At 40.6% G+C, this 20,244-nt stretch overlaps 1 protein-coding gene across 1 annotated transcript in view; it reads left to right on the forward strand.

The window, feature by feature from the left end:
- Positions 1-20,244, forward strand: part of zc3h18 (zinc finger CCCH-type containing 18) — a 59,519-nt gene that overhangs the window by 21,619 nt on the left and 17,656 nt on the right. Inside the window, exons 7-13 of the mRNA XM_085283196.1 lie at positions 816-845; positions 2,509-2,623; positions 3,240-3,511; positions 10,980-11,162; positions 16,048-16,173; positions 16,355-16,447; positions 19,380-19,646. Of these exons, the coding sequence (XP_085139322.1) occupies positions 816-845; positions 2,509-2,623; positions 3,240-3,511; positions 10,980-11,162; positions 16,048-16,173; positions 16,355-16,447; positions 19,380-19,646 (1,086 nt within the window). The remainder of the gene's footprint in view (positions 1-815; positions 846-2,508; positions 2,624-3,239; positions 3,512-10,979; positions 11,163-16,047; positions 16,174-16,354; positions 16,448-19,379; positions 19,647-20,244) is intronic.

Here is a 20,244-nt window from a genome sequence, read left to right on the forward strand (position 1 = left end):
AAATTGTTGAATTCAGGTGTTCCAATCAATTTCATGGCCAGAGGTGTATAAAAACAAGCACCCAGTCATGCAGGCTGCTTCTACAAACATTTGTGAAACAATGGTTCATCTTAACTCAGTGAATTCACACATGGTACCGTAATAGGATGCTACTTGTGCAACAAGTCCAATTGTGAAATTTCATTGCTACTGAATATTCCACAGTGAACTACAAGTGGTATGATAACAAAGTGGAGGTGATTGGAAAGAAAAGCAAGTCAGCTACGAAGTGGTAGTCAATTTGATAAATTCATGCTCCCAAAGGGAAGGTCCCATCCTATTCCAACATGACTGCACACTAGTGCACAAAGCAAGGTCCATAAAGACCTAGATAGGTGAGTTTGGCATGGAAGAAATTGACTGTCCTGCACAGAGTCCTGACTTGAACCTATCTGCTCTAATTCAACCTTATTGGAATGAATTGGAGCAGATACTGTGAGCCAGACCTTCTCATCCACCATCAGTCTCTGACCTCACAAATTCACTTCTGAAAGAATAAACACATTACTAAACCTTGTGAAAGCCTTCCCAGAAGAGCTAAAGCTGTTGTAGATGCAAAAGGAGGGGCTACATGATATTAAACCCTGTGAATTAGGAATGGGATGCTGCTCAAGTTCATATGTCTGAAGACAGACGAGGGAACGCTTTTGGTAATATAGTGTAGCTGTCAAGACAGCAAAACTCGTACCAGTTTACCGTTAACTATAAACACCATTATTTCCTAGTACACACATCATAATATTTTCTGTTGATGCTGATCTGCTTCTCCTTTTTAGTGAAATGGACTTCAGAGATCCCATATATGGGTAAGTTTAATAAAACTCATAACACAGAGCTTTCAAACCAGTTTCAGTTTGAATATGTTTCAGAATCTATATTATCACTAGTCAACTGAGCAGATTTGTAATGGTTTTAATGAATTTGTCACAGTAGGTCATGCCTTCTTTGAATACTTGGGTAGAAACAGTATTCATGTCAATAGCGTCAAATCACAACAACAGTCACCTTAGTGCGCTTTATTTTGCAATGTCAAGGCCCTGCAATAGTAGAGAAAAGGCAAGCCTTTGGTGACAGTGAGAAGGAAAAACTCACTTTTAGCAGGAAGAAAGTTCCAGGGCTGTTCATTAAATGCAGGGTTGTGTATAAAAAGTCCAGTTTTTATCATGTAAGGCAACTGGCAAGAGTGAAATCTTTTCTTTCTAGGCAGCACATTGAAACAGTGATCCATGCTTTTATTTCTTCCCGTCTGGACTACTGTAACTCACTTTATGTGGGGAGCGATCAGTCGTTGCTCTCACGTCTGCAGCTGGTTCAAAATGCTGCTGCATTACTCCTAACAGGAACTCGTAAAAGAGAGCATATAACCCCTCTCTGCACTGGCTGCCTGTGTCTTTTAGAGTTCATTTTAAAATTCTTATGTTTGTTCACAATCTTGCCCCACCTAACCTGTCTGAGCTTCTTCATCCCCACACACCCTGTCGGTCTCTCAGGTCAGCTGACCAGCTCAAGCTCAAAGGGGACAGAAGCTTTCCTATCGTGGGTCCTAAATGGAATAGTTTGCCCTTGCACGTTAGAGAGGGCCCTTCACTGTCCACTTTTAAATCACGTCTTAAAACCCACTTTTATTCTTTGGCTTTTAACCTCAGTGAGACTGAGTTCCTCTTATAATTAAATAGTTATTTAATTAATTATTTTACTTTTTCCTTTATTTGGCTTTTATTTATATCTTATGTAATTTTATTATATAGTTCCAATGTACAGCGCTTTGTATTAGCTGTGGTTGTTTTAAAGTGCTTTATAAATAAAGGTGATGATGATGATGAAATACAATGTGAGTAAAAGGGTGAATGAAGGAGGAATACTTAGTGTATCATGGGAATCCCCCAGCAGCCTAAGACTATTGCAGCATTACTAAAAGAGGATTCAGGGTCACCTGATTCAGCCCCAACTATAAGCTTTATACATAAGGAAGTTCTTGACAGTAGGGAGGGTGTCTTTAACCCAAATGGGACCTAGTTTCACAGAACAGGGGCCCTGAAAGCTGAAGGCTCTGCCTCCCATTCCAGTTTAAAAAAAAATAGGAACTACAAGTCACCAGTCTGAGAGTGAACTATCGGTCAAAAGTTTTAGGACACCCCAATTTTTTCCAGTGTTTTTTATTGAAAATTATGCAGTTTGATTTCAGTCTGAAATGAAAGCATAGTACAAATAAGCAATTGGAGTTAAAAAAGAAATCATGGAATCAATGTATAGACCAAAATGTATAGCATCCTCTTGGTGCTATGTTATTAAAATTGAATTGAATTAGGATAGGGTGAGCTCAACGTAGCTGATCTGCTACCCCCAAAAGGGACCAGTGGAAAGAAGTAGTAGCAGATGAAATTATTGCTCATGGAAGCAAAATCATTCATAAAAGTTTGGCATATTAAATTCTGTAAAGTTTTTTAACTTTCTTTCTTCCTCCTGCAGAGATCCATATGCTGACCCATACTATGACTATGAAATGGAAGCCCTGTGGCGAGGTGGTCAATATGAAAATTTTAGAGTGCAGTACACTGAAGCTCCTCTTCCTTATCACTACAGTGTGAGTATCCACCCCACGATACAAGCAGAGCCAGACACTTGTAGTTTGGTCTTCTGGAGCACTGTAACATAACAGTTTACCTCAGGTGTGGCTGCTGTGCCATTGGTGGTCCTTCCTAGTTTGTTATGTGGCCTATGAGGCCAGCTAAGAGTGTGTCAAAGTATATCTCTTTCATAGACCGTTTTGTTTTTTGCTGCCTTATTAGACATTTCTTTCCATGGAGGGCTGCGCAAAATGTTACCATTGGCAATGGCCTGAATTTTGTATCGGATCATGCAAACGTCTCTTTGGTCACAGCTTCGCTGCGACTAAAGTAATCTCAAACTTTTTTTGTTTGAAGGGCCACAGTGAGGTCAGTAGCCTCCCTATAGTAAAAAGGAATCATTCATACTGTCAAGTGTGATCTGTTATCATACTGTTACTTTACACTATAATTGGAAATGGTATGCAATTACTGCAAAACATTAATTGTATATTCTTCAGAGACACGATAAGAAAGATGAAGTACAACAAAAATAATGTAGAATAATTATATTTGAATGTGTGTGTGTGTTCTATCAGAACATATGCATTGTTAAGGACCACTTTTTGTTTTTTAAAACTCCCATCTCAGCAGGAGCGTGAACGCGATCGCGACCCTCGGGAGCGGAACCGTGATCGAGAGAGGGAACGAGACCATCGCGAGAGGGAGAGGCGCCAGCGAGAAAGGGAGCGGGAGAGAGAAAGGGAGCGCGAGAAGGAGAGGATGCGGCGGAAAGAAGAATGGGAGCGGGACCGGATGAAGCGAGATGAGAAGGAAAGGCCAAGGATGCGTCCTCCTCGAGACACCAGGGAGAAGAAAGATGAGGACAAACTGAAACCACGCTCTCCAATCAGCCTTCCTCCGAAGTGAGTAACATATTTCAGGCAAACTGGTTGAAATGTATGCATTTTATTGTTTTCCAGCATGGGTGTTGCAAAATGGCTCTATGGCGCCACCTATGAAAGTATTGCCAGCACATAGATTGAGCTACATGATTGAAATTTGGTACACAAATGTAACATCCCACAATGCAGAAAAAAGCCCATGGGACCTGTGACCCAACCCCAACAGGAAGTGGGCCGTTTTAATTTTACTGTGCCATTTTGGCAATTTCGTTACACGTTTGTGAACTTTTCTTAGGGATTTTATTTCATCAACTTTACATTTGGTCAGTCTAAAGTTATGACCTAGGCCATATTAAATTGCAGAACTTTTGAGTGCATGTAACGCCATGGCGAACTTCGATTATTCACCATGAAATTTTATATTGCTCTTATTCACATGTAACTTGTCCAACTTGGACCAAACTTCTCACATGTGACAAGGCTCTGTCCCCCACATTTAAACTGGAGTGTTTGGCCATGGTCACAGCGAAACCTTATATTTGTTCTCTTGTTTAGCAATGTGAAAATGATTGCGGACCAACATAGTTACACAGAGGTGGGAGGAGAGTGAGTGAGTGTGTCAGTGTGTGTGTGCGTCATTTGCAATCTTAATCAAAATACAATAATTTCATTATTACAGCATAACATTACAATGTGCTTGACTATTTTGTTTATTTATATATTTTTAATTTGTTAAATGTTTCAATTAAAAATTACTTTATTTTAGCATTAAAATAAAAATTTTGATTAAAGGGCACATACTGGTGAATTGACTATTAGAGAAACATAAAGAATTATTTGGGGAATTGTTAATACTGTTAATTTAGTGCAGCTGTGCCATAAACCTTGTATTAGATGATAGTTATACTAATATATTTAGTAAGCATTGTGTTAGCGATTACTATGACCATTAAGTTCCCCAGAAAACCATCTGTCAGTCAAACCCTGCGTGGCACATTGAAATTGAAATGTATAATAATACAAAAAATAATGTTCCATAGAAAGTTTATTTTAATAATGAATTCATATATTTCAACTGCAACTTGATCTTTTTTCTACATCTCTTTAATATCCCAATATTATTATTATTAGTAGTAGTAGTTTATGTTGTCTTTTTTTTTCTTTTCTGCTCCTCATTTGGGACACTTTTAATTAATGAGTACATGATTTCGTAGCACTGTTGGTGTTTCCCTGGAAATATTGTCTAAAAGTATACAATGTTGTGCGTTGTTAAAGTAAACATGACACTGTAATAATATCAACAATGTGCACGCAGCACATTAAAACATCCAAAACATTTAGTAAGGGGACTCCTCACAATGATCATCGTAATGACTCATTAAAGAATGATTGGTAAGATTATTTTTATTTGTAAGTCACAGTGGAGAGATGTTACCAATGGAAAATTATTGTACTAGCAACTACCAGTTCATCTTGGGTTTTTTTGTTTTGTTTTTGTTTTATTTGTTTGTTTGTTTTTGTTACATCAGCTAAGGCAGAGGTGACAGAAGGAAGAAAAATTACAAAGACTACTTTGTTATTATGAAATTACTATTTAGTGTGTGTGTGTGTGTGTGTGTGTGTGTGTTGTTTTTCCCCACTCATAGTCTCTAGTTTTGAAATTATGGAAGTCTCCTCATCAGCCTCAAAAGCAATAATGATGACCTTTCTGTGTCCTGGAATCTCAACAACATCAACATGTTCAAAGAGCTGCTTTCACTTTATCATGGTTGAGAAAACGAGTAAATCATGGGACTTTTATTTCCTTCTTTCTTTTCTTGTATCTCCTTCACTAATTCAACTTAGGGTTGCCAGACCATAGATTTAACGCAAAACTATTCCTCGCATATAAAGACAGTTAATAATAAGTTAACAGACAAACCATACCATAAATAAAACCACAGAACTAGCCTTTTAGCTCTTTTGCCAAGCATATTTGTACTATCTATTCTGTAACAGCAACTGTTTTAATAAAAAGGCATGTCTAGTTGCCTTCTCTTTTTGTTAACCATCTTAATTCTTAAGTCTGAGGTTACTCATCTGGATAAACCGGATAAAGGCAAACCATTCTTGTAAAAACAATAGACAAAAACGTGTTCTACAACTCCCATTCTTAATGCCATGACTTTCAGTGAAATTATTGCCTTCTGCCTTTTTAACATGCAAACATGAAAATTACAAAAGAGTAGTACAAATTACAAGTACAAATTTAAAAAGATCACAGATGTACAAGTAATTAGAATAATCCTTTAATTGTCCCACAAAGGGAAATTTGGGAGTAGTAATAAGCAATAAGTAATATGTAAGTAAATAGCTGTAGAATCAAATTAATTAATGAAACTGGAAATCTAATCTGGCTTGTGCTTTCCAGAAGACTTTTTAGATCTGATTAATTACACTTATAAAGTTCTGGAAATATCCCATAACCTTTGGTGTACACCATGGGCTTCCTGGCTTTAATTGCCCAACTTCCTTTTTTTGATCCTTTCTCACGGGAAACATTAAGTCGATAAGAATTTTGAGATAAAAATAACTTGTGTTTTGTTGTAGTTCTATTTTTAGATTTGTGAGTTGTAATCTCGTAACATGACTTCATTGCTCTTGCATCACATCACAGTGGAATTTCTCGTTCCCTAGGCGATGTGTACCTTTTGTTTACTTGCAAGTGCAAAGAACCTGCAGTCATTATTTTTTTATTTTTATCCAATGTAATTTTAGGTAACTGCTTCAAACTGTTTGCAGGGTACACATATAGTATAATAATAAATCACAAAAGGTTTCCTGTGAGCATTTTTAAGGAGTTCTATATGCCAACATACTGTTTACCCTTTAGTGGGAATATCCACTAGTATTCATTTCCTCCAACAAATATTTACACGATACACACTTGAAGAAGATCACTGGAACCTTCGCAGTGTTTAAACAAAACTAAACTAACATAGGGAAAATCCCTTATGTATTTAAATATTGTAGCTGTCTTGTGCTAGTCAAGGGATGTCATCATGGAAGATCTTTTTTATCGACGCATGAAAACTTATATATGTAAATATAAATATATTAGAGGTGTTTAACTCTATTTAAGAGACACATAATATAAAACAAAATTAAATGACATATTTTGACAGTTGATACTTGACTTATTTACTTATGGATTGATATAAATTTTTTAGAGTAAAAATTTTCATTTGATACAAAGTTTGGTTTATTGGCAAATATTTTTCTGATTCTGACATAATAGTAAAATGGGCTACACAAACGATAACAGTTAGTCATTTTACCTTTTTAATACCTTTGTCCAAAACAATGTGGGAAATAGGGATATGTAAGCTAGGGAATAATAAATACTAATATCATACATCAATATTGTTGTGTGAAAACACTGGGTTCCTCTGTTTTGTTTGGTGGAAAAATGATCATCTTTATGTCATAATGGAGAAATTTTTGAGCTCCATCGAGTGATGATTGAAGTGTTGTTTGCATCATACCCGTTTTAATCTAAAGAAGGGAAAAAATTCCCAGGTCTGTTTTGGGAAATGATTTTGAGTTGTGCTCTTTGCTGTTAATAAGCCGATTTTGATTTTTAGTTCTGCTCTTTCAACTTAATCAATCAGCTTTGACAATGTTCTTAGGTAATAAGTACTAGTTCTAAAAATACAAGGACAAAATTGTTATTCTAGGACATTGTTCATCCGTCATTCATCAAGCGTGACCTTTTGTACATTTTTAAAAATACTTTATGATGTACCAGTGACATTTTTCCACTTTCTTTCGGTCATTTATGAGGAGGAAGTTAGCTCATTGCACCTGAATGTCTGAACGCATTTAGCAGCTTTTTATCTCACTCTAGCAGAGCTTGTTTTATGACCTCAGTGACTAATGTAGGAAAGCATGCTCATATCCTAACTGTTGCTTTATCACAGTATTCAAATTACAGTAGTAAAACTGAAGAGAAGAAAAAAAATTAGTTAATAAATTTAAGTTGCAGTAAGTATAAGTGTACCAGTTATCATTCCCAATGCTTAGTCAACAAATCAGTTAATAAATCTGGTAATAATAAATATTTCAGAGTCAGAGTAAAACAATTTAAAATGATAATTAAAAAGTGAACGTGAAACAGATAACTCTCTGCTAAACTAGGGCCGTGAAAAACTAAATTCTCAGACACTAATTAATATTAAAAATTAACTTGACTAGCTACTGATACTGTTGCAAATAAGTATCATCTGCGGTGTCTTTGTGTTTCCACTGAAATAACTTCACATGTCAGTATTGAACAGTTATCGAAATGTTAAACTGCCACGAACATTTTAATGTTAGCTGTATTAACTGCTGTAATGAACATTTTCTTTCTTCAGGGTATCTATTTGAATTTTTCTTTTAGATTTATAACGCTTAATGAGCAGCATGCTCTCTCTGCAGCCATTTAAACTGAATCTGCGGTTTAACCCTTCAGCTTTTCTTCTCTGGATGACATGGAGGTCCAAAGGGCTTTGAAGGTGTTGGATCAAAATGTTTCTTTTTCATCATCATCAGGGAAAACCGAAAAGGGGCTTATGGGAAGCATGTATAATGTAAATAGAATTGTTCCTACCACAGAACCCTGTGGAACTCAATAATTAACCTTAGTTTGTGAAGAGGACTCTCCATTTACATGAACCCATTGGAGTCTATTAGATAGATATGATACAAACCACAGCAGTGCAGTACCTGTAATACCTTCAGCATCCTCGAATTGCTGTAATAAAATGTCATCATCAAGGCATCCGTTTTCGGACCTTGGCTAAGTGGAATTAGGCAGAGGATCAATAGGGGGTCCAGGACACTCTCAATAGGGCTTAAAAATCTGGGACTCTCCACCAGTTGCTCTTAGAACTGAAGAAGCTTCTTGGATGAGAGGTGAGGCATCTTCAAGAAACAGACGTCCAGACGCTTTTTCTTTCCAAGCTCGTTAGACTTTAACTGATATAGTTACTCAGCCATTCAATATCAATTTTGGTGTCCGATTCAAATTACCGGGTGTCATTACTGTCAATGTGAATTATAATTTTACAGATTTTACATTTGCCCCTTAGCCAGCTGTTTTCAATTTCCCTCAGACACATGAAGAGGTTGGTGGTGTACTGTAGGCTTCTGTTTAGGACGGTACTTCATCCCTACCGTCACCCAGCTCTCCAGTTTTTCTGGCTGCTCAGGATATTTGGCACACTGAGCAGGAAAGTGCAGCAAGGACAGGTGAAGAGGCCATGCTGCTTGCGAGTTGGCTACAAGCTAAGCTAGTGAATCTTTAAAAAGACAGTGAAAGAATCCTGTCAATATAATTAGCATGTAAATCCACAGAGTGTGCTTTAGATAAAACACATGAAGGTTACACTATAAAATAAGACGTTATGTATACAATTTTTAACTCAATTGCGTACACAGATAAGCTAAACAAAAACACAAATGTGCGTTTTAACAAGAACATAATGGGAGATGATAAATATTGAAATTATGACATGTTATTCTTTTCACTATTTTTTTTTATAATTATTAGCTTTTTAATTCCTAATATAATTCTCATGTCCATATCAATTTCTTGACTAAATGTTTTCATAAGAGCTGTGACTGAGGAGTTAGAGCATGTTCCCTACTAATTGGAACGTTTAGATTAAACCTCTACATCTCATGCTTTGAATAAATACAGCATACACACAATAATGTGCAGGTCACATTAATGACTTGTCAAAACAGTAACAGGGTATATTTTACGCTTTATTCAGCCATTATTACATGTCTGATGCACAACAGGTTAGCAGATAAGAAGCGAAAAAAGGATTTGTTTAGTCTGGCTTTTATGAATGGTTTCTCTCAAAAAATAAAAATAAAGTAGATAGAAAGAAACAGCAACCAATGTTTATTGTCTTCCAGGAACCAGAGTGGGCAACATTGACAGCTGACTAAGGATAAGAATGGGCTTTAAAAGCCTTCCACATAATACTTGCTTTGTTTTCAGATTCATTTCTTTCATAGTATTTGTCTATGCATCTTTCTACAAATTCACCAAAAATTTGATCCGTTAACAAAATTGTTTGCAGTCTCCATCTCATTGAACTTGCATAGAGATTGCAGCATGATCACTAATCACAATACTACATCTAATATAGAAGCATTTTTTGACTTGGGATTGTAACTCTTTGGATATTTAAAAAAAAAAATAGCGCATGAATGGCACTTTCTTTCTTTCTTTTTGCATGTTTTGTCAGTCCGGGTGGATCTGTCCATTACTGAGTAAAGTTAAAGTCCCTTCCTACAGTGTAGATTCCTTCTAAAGCAGACAGTTAAAAATATTCTCTCAAAAAAACGGGTTGTCATCAATGGGCTACACACAGATAGACATATAATTTATTTTTGTGAGAGGATATTAACTTGAATGACAATGTAACTCCCATGCGGAGTTACATTGACTAGTGTATAGGGATGGCAACCCCTCTTGCCTAACTGTTAAGACAAATGTGAAATAAACATTTAGTCAGCAATTTTATGTCTGATGTGGTCAGATGCATTTATCGCATTTAAGATCATCTTAGATTTAAAGTCTTGTATTCTATTGAATACTTGTTTCATTTAGTTTTCTCTTTGCGCTGACATTCCAGCTCATTATATTAACAATGAAACTTTCCTGTTTGGTCCTCGCTATATGTTGTTATTATATTATCCTGGTGTCTTTTAGATTGTGCACAAAAAACCCCCCAACAAAACAAACAAAAACCACAAATTTACACATACATTATACATTCAAGCACTCGCACACACTGAACACAGAACCTGTTTTGAACACTGGCATTTCCCTTTGTGGGATGCCTAGCTGCTGTAGGTTTTTGACATACTGTGTCCTTATACAGAGAGATTGACAGTTTGTAAGGGTTGTTTTTAAAAATGTAGACCATGGTTCCCAGAGCTTCTCTATTAAGCTGTTGTCTTGGTCACGTGACCCCCTGAATGCCTTCATGCATGTATTACTTCCATGCTCAACTATTGTAATTTATTAATTTTCGGCTCTTTGAAAGCCTTTAGTTGATCCAAAATGCTGCAGGGACTAGAAAGAGAGATCCTATTTCTCGCATACTTGCTTTTATTCGTTGGTTTTCTGTTAATTCCAGAATCTTTTTTAAAATTCTTCTCCTCACATACAAGGTTTTGAATAATCAGGCCGCATCTTATTTTAAATACCTCACCCCAACCAGAGCACTTCACTGTCAGACTGCAGGCTTACTTGTAGTTCCTAAGACAGAGCCCTTAGCTTTCAGGGCAGCTCTTCTGTAGAACGACCTTCATTTTGGATTTGGGAGACAGACACAGTCCCTACTTGCAAGATTTGGCTTAAAACTTTTCTTTTTCATTAAGATTATAGTTATATAAGGTGTATATATATAAAAAATTCAATTGGATTTCAACTTTTCAATTTTGTCAGCAGGCCGATTGAGCCCCCATCAAAGAAGGAGGTTGTTCCAATCATGAGACGACCAGATGAGTGGAAGGACCCATGGCGACGGTCCAAATCCCCCAGGAGACGTCCAGCACCGGGCTCGCCCCCACGGGGCCGCCGGCGTCATCGACCATCAGGCTCTTCAATCTCTGTGTCCAACTCCTCAAGGTAGGGACTTCTCCATATTAGGCTTAACATGGAGCCTAATAATGAAAGGTGTTATCCAGTTTCCAACACCTTAGGGACAAAGGCTGGGTTAGGCCTTAGACACGCTTTAGTGAGTCACGGGGTCAGCTGTAGACAAGAGGGGTGAATAGACAGAGCCTTTAATTCACTAACTCGCTTGGCTGTGGTTACAGCCAACAGCAGAGCGGTTTTAAGAGAGAGAAACTTCAACCCCACTGCCCTGATAGGCTCAAAGCGGTGGTGGAAGAGGGCATCTAAAGAGGGCATCTAAAACGACTGACAGATCCCATAAAGGGACCAGTGGGCTAGTGACTTGGAGAGTTTGACGTGCCTCCCTCATGAAGCAACATATAAGAGGGTGCTGACCAGCAGGTTTATCACCAAACCCCACGTGGCAGGCTGAAATAGCTGCCAAATAGACCTTTATGGTAGAAAAAGCTCTCCTTTTGTCCAGCAAGTCCTGAAGAAAACACAACAGCTCCACCACTGAACGCTGGAAAGGGATTATCTGCTTTTCATGGCACCACTCTTCAAAAACCCGCCATTTACTGTTTTAAATGGAACGAGTGGAGGAGGCTCTGGCATTCGGAATGGTTTCAATAACCTTCGGAGGCATGCCTGCTGCCTTCAAATTCCACCTTTCACAGGCCAGGCCCAGAGAGCCTCCTGGTCTGGATGGGGATCGTATATCTCCCCATGCACCTGTTTGAATGGCCACCGTGGAGCTATTAAAATCAGTGACAGCCCCTGATCACTCACTCTGATCAGTGTTGGGAAGATCAGGCTGAAGGGAGGAGAAGCATACAGCAGTGTGTTTGGCCATGGATGGGCCAGCACATCCATGCCCAGTGACGCATCTACGTCTGACAGCGAGAAAAACAGAGGGCACTGAGTGTTTTCTTGCGAGGCGAAGAGATCTACGGCAGTCCGGCCATATCTCTGCCAAATCTGCTCCACCACCTGTGGGTGAAGCTTCCATTCTCCGAACAGTGGATTCCCTCTGGACAGGAGGTCCGCCCCCCCATTCAGAATTCCTGACACGTGAGTTGCTCGAAGGGAGAGGAGCCGTGTGCTGCTCCACACAATTATTTCCCTGGCTAACCTGTGTAGCTGCCGGGAACAGGTACCGCCCTGGCGGTTGATATAAGCAACTACAGTGGAGTTGTCTGTTTTCACAAAAACATGTCGTCCCCTGAGATATGGCAGAAAATGCCGTAAGGCTAGGAGCACCGCGCGGAGCTCCAGCACATTTATGTGATTCAGAGCCAGTCTCTGTGACCAAATGCCATTCACTGCTCTGCCCATCATAGTTGCACCCCAACCTGACAGGGATGCATCTGTGGTCAGTGTCACCCTGGATGATACTGCCCCGAGAGGTACTCCTGCAGCGAGAGTTGTCGGGCTCCTCCAAGGCCGGAGAGCCCCACGACTGAGATGTCAGGGTTCAAGGTTCAAGGTAGAGCAGGGCGATATGGCCAAAAATATTTATCACGATATATATTTGAAAATTTGCGATAACGATATAACTGACGATATAATTGATGCGAGACAAAATACAACGCCACAACATTACTAGCGCAAAAAGACAACCTTCCATTTATTTTCACTTAAACAAGAAGCTGGTTTTTATGTACATTAAAAATGTACATAAAAAGCTTTATAAAAATGTAACAGTGCAAATGCAAATTCCTTGCTGAAAGTTTAACCAAAAGGCATTTCCAGTAGAAATGGGCTGACATATCCTGAGCATAACCATGTATAATATCCACTGAAGTTAAAAAGAGGTGCTTTGCAACATTAAACTGCAGTGTGCAGTACGCATTTTTCGGACCATAAGGTGCGCGGGATTATAAGGCACATTAATCGAAACAAAGCAGTCAGATAAATCAAACTTTATTAAACTCATTCTTCTTGCTTCCTCCACTTCTGTACCATTGATTCATTAATGTTGAATTCTCTGGCAGCTGCTCTATTCCCATGTTGTTGCAGTATATTAATGACTAACCTCGTATTGTGGATGGATTATCTCAGTTGTTCTCCTGACTGAAGATTGGTCCTTTTACAGCATCCTGCCATGCGATTGCATTTGTCTCTAACCATGAGGAACCTTAGCGTTAACTTTTATAAGTGGAAAAGTGTTAGTGTTTGTCCTCCAGCTTCACTGTTTATGTTATGCTAACATAGCTGTGTCGCTAGCGATCACGTAGCACATAATTATATACCAGCTAGCCCAACTTCAGTAACCCTACAAACGTCACTGCTGTTTAGTTTCCTGTCTTCATTTATGTTGGAAGTGATAGCAGAGCTGTACGTTTGATTTTTTTCAGAAATCTCTCAGTCAGAACATGCAATATCATGCTTAGGTAACTAGCGAAACTAGCGAGCTAACTTCCGCTAGCTTCCTGCTAGCTTCTAACTCCGTTAAATGTAATAACTTTTGTTTTCATGGATGCCTGGAAGTTAAACTTCATAGTTACACCTGGTAAAGCAGCAATGCTGATCGTTTTATTAAAGATGAAAGAATTTAGACAGTTTTTAACTCTTAGTGATGCTGCAGTGTTCGTTTGACCTGAAAGATACGGAGTTTAGGACCCAGATTACTCCCAGATTTAAGGGCATCTTAGTCCGACGGCCGCTTGCATGTTCTGCAAAAAAATGTGCTTTGTCGTGTATCTGACGGACAAACACCAAACCAGTTCCACATCACTGAAGTTGCACCATTTTTACAAACCAATTCTGGTTCATCTGTTTCACTCAACAATCGGCCATGTGCGTATGAAAACAAAGGCACTGCGCATGCGCGTTTTACTCATATTCTATCGCGATATTTCATTTTCCTATCGTTGCCTAACATTATACCGGTATTACCGTGAACGGTATAATATGGCCCAGCCCTAGTTCAAGGTTCTTTATTTGTCACATGCATAGTTATACAAGTATAACACACAGTGAAATGTAGCCTGACACGCTCCTCGACATGTGCAAAAATTGGGGGGGGGGGTGTAGAGGAAGAACATTATATATATATATATATATATATATATATATATATACACATATAGTATATACACTGGGTGAATGTGCAGTAGTAGCAGCAAGCAGGTGAATTCTGTACATTAATATGAATAGACATCTGACTATTTTACAGGATAGACAATATAAACATATTTAAAATTAAAGGAATTGAAATGTACATTGTGCCTTGGTTTAGAGTGTCTGGAAGAGAGTCCTGTCTCAGTCAATTATAGATGATGTGAGAGGGCGGGTTAGTGTGTTTAGGGCACGGATGGCTTGGGGATAGAAGCTCCTCTTGAGTCTCTCTGTCCTTGTCCGGAAGATGCGGAACCTTCTACCAGATTGCAGAAGTTGGAACAGTTTGTTGCCTGGATGGGACGGGTCCTTCAGTATCTGCGCTGCTCTAGTCCGGCATCTCCTGGTGTAGGTGTCCTGAAGCGGGGGGAGAGCAATCCTGCAGCAGCGTTCTGCTGTACGGATCACTCTCTGGAGAGCTTTTTGGTCCTTCACACAGCTGTTCCCGAACCACGATGTGATGTTCTGTGTGAGGATGCTCTCCACAGCGCCTGTATAGAAAATCCTGAGGATCTTTGGAGAGACCCTGAACTTCCTCAGTTGTCGTAGGTGATACAGGCGCTGCCTAGCCTTTTTGGTCTGGACCTGAATGTGGGCAGCCCATGTCAGGTCTGAGGAGATGTGGAGACCGAGATACTTGAAGGACTGCACCCTCTCCACTGGAGCTCCATTGATGATAATGGGCTTGTAGTCTCTGTGCTGACCCCTTCTGAAGTCCACCACCAGCTCCTTGGTCTTGCTGACGTTCAGCTGGAGGTGGTTGTCCTGGCACCACGATGCCAGATTCTTCACTTCATCCATGTAGGCCGCCTCATCGTTGTTGGAGATGGCACCCAACACCACTGTGTCGTCAGCAAACTTCACAATGGTGTTGGAGCCATGGGTGGCCACACAGTCTGAAGTGTAGAGGGAGTAGAGCAGTGGCGAGAGGACACATCCCTGAGGTGCTCCTGTGTTGATGGTGATGCTGTTGGAGAAGCACCTGCCCACCCTCACCACCTGAGTTCTGCCGGTGAGGAAGTCCAACACCCATGCACACAGACGGCTGTTAAGTCCCAGATCCCTCAGCTTTGTGAACAGTCTGCAGGGCACTATTGTGTTAAACGCTGAACTGTAATCAACAAACAGCATTCGCACATAGTTACCCTGTTTTTTGTCCACGTGGCTGAGAGTGGTGTGTAGGACGTGGGCGATGGCATCCTCTGTGGATCTGTTGGATCTGTGGTCGAACTGCAGCGGATCTGTGGTGTCTGGGATGGAGGAGGAGATGATGTTCTTCAGCAGCCTCTCAAACACCTTCATTACTACCGAGGTCAGTGCAGCTGGCCGGTAATCGTTCAGGGATGAGGGTTTGCTGTTCTTGGGCACAGGGATGATGGTGGATCTTTTGAAGCATGTGGGGACCACAGACTTCGCCAGGGACTCGTTGAAGATGTAAGTGAACACACCTGCTAGCTGGTCAGCACAGCAGCGCAGCAGACGGCCGGTGATGCCGTCTGGCCCCGCCGCTTTCCTTGTGTTCACTCTCCTCAGTGAGGTCACAGCTGCAGAGAAGCGACCCATTAACTGCAGGAATGGTCATTTGCGTCTCATACTTTCACCCCTCAGTACCCTCAGGGGGGAAGTTACACAAATGGAGTGCACTGAGAGCCAAAAACAACCTTCGTCCTGTTCTGGTTACTTTTTGTTTTAGTGTAGAAGGTAGAAAGGAATTGCTTGATAATTCTTCAGTAGCCCATTCAGAATTTTAATTGGGTTTATTCCATGTGCGTTTCAGGTCCTCGTCCCGCTCTTCATCCTATACAGGCTCCGGATCGTCCCGTTCCCGCAGCCGTTCCTCCTCATTCAGCTCCTACTCCAGCCACTCGTCCCAACGCAGCTCCTTCAGCGGCAGCCACTCTAGGTACATAAATCTTATAGTGTGTTTGTGTTTTTAATGTGTTTCTGCTCTCAACACCATTTTTTGACACATTCTGCTAAGATATGTCAAGCCACTCGAGAATTTCTAAAATTGAAAACAAGCAACTGACTATGAATCGCATTGTTTTGTGCATTTGAGTGATCTGATCTGATCTAATTTATAGGTCTCAGTCTTTCTCCACATCTCCCTCACCAAGTCCAGCAGCACTGAGGAACGCTAAGAACAAAGCAGACCTTCAGCCTGTTGTAGCCAAAGGGTAAATATTAAAATTTTTAAAAGTTTCAATGTAAATCCTGAGCAGAGAGTGAGCTGCTTTGGCGGAGGTTTGCACTTGAAGGGCTTCTTGTTGATCGGTAGCTGCAAGGTTGCATTCCTATGCTGTGCAATGCAGTGGGCATTAGAGGCACAGCACTGGAGTGGTTCAGGTCCTACTGTTGGAGCAGACTTTTTGTGTCAGTCTCTGTAACCATGTGTCCTCCTCTGCTTCTCTCTTCTGTGGTGACCCACAGGGCTCAGTTCTAGGCCCCCTCCTCTTTTCTTTGTATGTGCTCCGTCTTGGTTTTATACTGAGCAAATACAGCGTTGCTTTTCACTTTTATGCTGATGCCTGTCAGATCTATGTAAAGAAAAAAGGCACACATTCTATACAGCCATGACTTCAGTGTCTTGATGACATTAAAGCTTGGGTGTCTTGTAACTTTAAAATTCAATGACAAAAACACTAAGATTATGCTTTTTGGTAGCCCCACTGAGACCTTCAATGTGTCTTTAGATTCCTTGGCCCAGTATAATGAGCCAACTGTCACAAAGCTCGGGGTCAAAGTGGACTCTGAACTTTAAGCTTAACAGTTAGATTAAGGCAGTCATAAAATCGTGCGTCTTTCAGCTCAGGCAATTGGCTAAAATAAAACCAAATCTTTCACGGCAGCACTTTGAGACAGTTATTCACAACTTTGTTACCACTCAGCTGGATTACTGTAACAGACTTTATATAGGGGTCAGTGCTTCATCCATTACTCATCTACGGAGGGTGCAAAATGCTGCAGCTCGTCTTTTAACTGGCACTTTAAAGTCTGAGCACATTTCCCCTATTTTAGCTTCACTTCACTGGCTGCCCATTCCTTTTAGGATTCATTTTAAAGTTATTTTAAAGCCCTCCATGGCCTAGCCCCATCTTATCTCTCTGAGCTGCTACTGACTTATACACCCACGCGCTCTCTCAGGTTAGCTGATTAACTGTTCCTGAATGTACCCAGGACTGAGCGTAAACTCAGAGACTCTGCTTTTGCTGTAGCAGTTCCCAAACTGCCTCTATACAGGCCTCTTCTCTGCCTGTTTTTAAAATCACTTCTGAAAATCCGTCTCTTCACCCTGGCCTTTGACACCTTGTGAGATGTTGTTTTTCTTAGTTTATTTTTCTTTTAGTTGTTTTATTTAGTTTTGGGGTTTTTTTGTTTCATTTTATCTACTGTTCTCAACTTATTTACTGTACAGAGTTTTGGTCCTGTGCTGGCTGTTTTAAAGTGGATTATACAGAAAGTTGGATTCGATTCGATTGGATGGCCTGGTAAATGGCCTGGTAAATGCATTTGTATAGCGCTTTTCTAGTCCATAGGACCCCAAAGCGCTTTACACTACATTCAGTCATCCACCCATTCACACACTCATTCACACACTGGCGATAGCAAGCTACATTGTAGCCACAGCTGCCCTGGGGCGCGCTGACAGAGGCGAGGCTGCCGGACACAGGCGCCACCGGGCCCTCTGACCACCACCAGTAGGCAAACACGGGGTTAGTATCTTGCCCAAGGATATTTGGCATGCAGCCAGGATGCAGCCTGGGATCGAACCACCGACCTTCTGATTAGTGGCTGACCTGCTCTGCCACCTGAGCTACAGCCACCCATAGTTGGATAGTTGCATGCTAGCTACTAGTGGTGCAACGGATCACGATTGATCCGAATTCCGAACCGATCCCAGTTCGGCACGCACGTGATCCGAAGATTCGAAAAAGAAAAAAAAAAGTATGTGTGTGGTGCGCGTGGTCAGTCTGTCGAGCGGTAGTTATGGTCAGCGGTCCAAGTAGCGGAGTACAGGAGTTTGCGGCATTTAAGCAGCTCTTTGCTGCCCAATCCGACTGGGCTATTGGGGTGTTTAGCTGCAGACGGGAGGCCGTATTCCGTTGTACAAAACAAGGGGTTTAAACTGTGATGAACGTGCTTGAGCCACGCTATGATATCTCGTTGCGCGTCCACTTCAGCGACAAGATCGTTCCAAGCAGGTATGAGCAGGAGAAGTTTAAAGTTATGGCTGAACTGTCCCAGGCATCTTCTGTTGCTCTAACTACAAATGGGTGGACCTCCAGGGCAACGGAAAGCCACGTGACCGTGACCGCTCGTTATATCACAGCGGAGTGGTAGGTACAAGCCCTGTACTGCCCTATAGATTACATTAAATTAAATGAAACTTTATTTATCCCTCGGGTGGTTTCCTCTGGGAAATTCAGTTTCCAGTAGCACAGCACCGACAGAAGTTGCAGAATGTGAGCAGAAATATACCATATATACACATATATAAATACAGAGAACACAAAAGGCATAAATACAATAAATAGGAATAAGAATACAAGGGAACGGCACATTTCAAGTATTGTGAGTCTATTACACCGTTGGATATTAACAAAAACTATTGCACAGTGAAAAGGCACTACAGCTACTTTTTCCCCCCTCCTTTGTCCCCGTTTCCCCTCCCTCTCCCCTCCAGCGAGGAGTTAGACAGTTTGATGGCCTGTGGGACAAAGGACTTTTTAAGTCTGCTGGTTCTTGACTTTGGGAGAAGCAACCTTTCCCTAAACAGACTTTATGGCTGTGTGCAGAGGATGCAGAGGCTGCCCAGCATGGTCCATAATGTCCATATTGCACCTTAATTTGTTTTTATATAAGTGCGTGGAATGAGTCTTCAGTTGAATGTTTTTTAATAAGCAAAAAATACTTAAATAAATAAATGGCAAGTCGAATTTTTGTCTTTTTTTTTCTATTTTTGCTGATCCGAAATTGATCCGATCTGTGACTTAAAACTGTTATCCAATCCGAACCGTGAGATTTTTCATCCGTTGCACCACTACTAGCTACTATCACATGCCTGCCATTACTGTCTGTATACCTATAAGATCCCTTTTCCTTCCCTAGCATACCACTGAAGCAGGATGCCATGCCCCCTCCTCGCAGGGACAGGCCTCCCATGAAAAAAGCTTCCAGCCCTTCTATGCCTTCGGGACTGCAGTCCAGACCATCCAAACCCTTGCCAGATGGAGGAAAGCCTCCTAACAATCCACGAGATGCTGGAGGTGCAGGAGCTGGTGGAGCAGTCAAACCCCTGCCACCCAGGGAACCTGGAAAACCTGTCAACTTGAGGGAAGGCAGGCGGAAGGAGCGACAGCAGCATCCTCCTCGAAGGTAAGCATCTCATCTTAAAGCTTGTTTTGTTTTACAGGACACAGAAATTCACAAAAATGGTTATACACTTATACATTTGACATGATCTATTACAAGATTATTGGCTTTAGGAGAAGTTACTAGTGTTGTTTTGTAGCAAGAGGCTCCTGGATACAAACCCATGGAGGGCCTGTTGTGGATTTTGCTTCTTATTTAGAATGAATGAATAAATAAATAAAAAAGATGACATTGAAAAAGGAATTTAAGCTATTTCAAGAATCAGGAAAAGTTGTCTGCACACCTAATTTGGTTTGACATTTAACTAGATACAAGACATTTATGAGGCAATGCAATGTCAATGAATCAGCATAAAATAAGAGGACTGCATTAATCTGTTGATGTTAAAATTTAAACACAGCTTGGAATCTGTGTTGCTATACTTTTCTTTGGGAATTGGGAAAGGATGGTTCAGTTGTGACACACATAACATGTCCTTCATGAAGCTAACAGAGCAGTCTCAGTTGTGTTAGGTTAAATGATGATTAGATGAAAAGTTGGCTTGAACAGGAAAAAATGTGACAGAGTTCACTATGACAAGGAAGAAAGGCAAAGAAAAAAC

Source organism: Mchenga conophoros, linkage group LG7, assembly GCF_057382185.1.
Source record: "Mchenga conophoros isolate Kocher_MC1m ecotype Shallow Benthic linkage group LG7, M_conophoros_male_GT1.1, whole genome shotgun sequence".
NCBI classification, from domain to species: Eukaryota; Metazoa; Chordata; class Actinopteri; order Cichliformes; family Cichlidae; genus Mchenga; species Mchenga conophoros.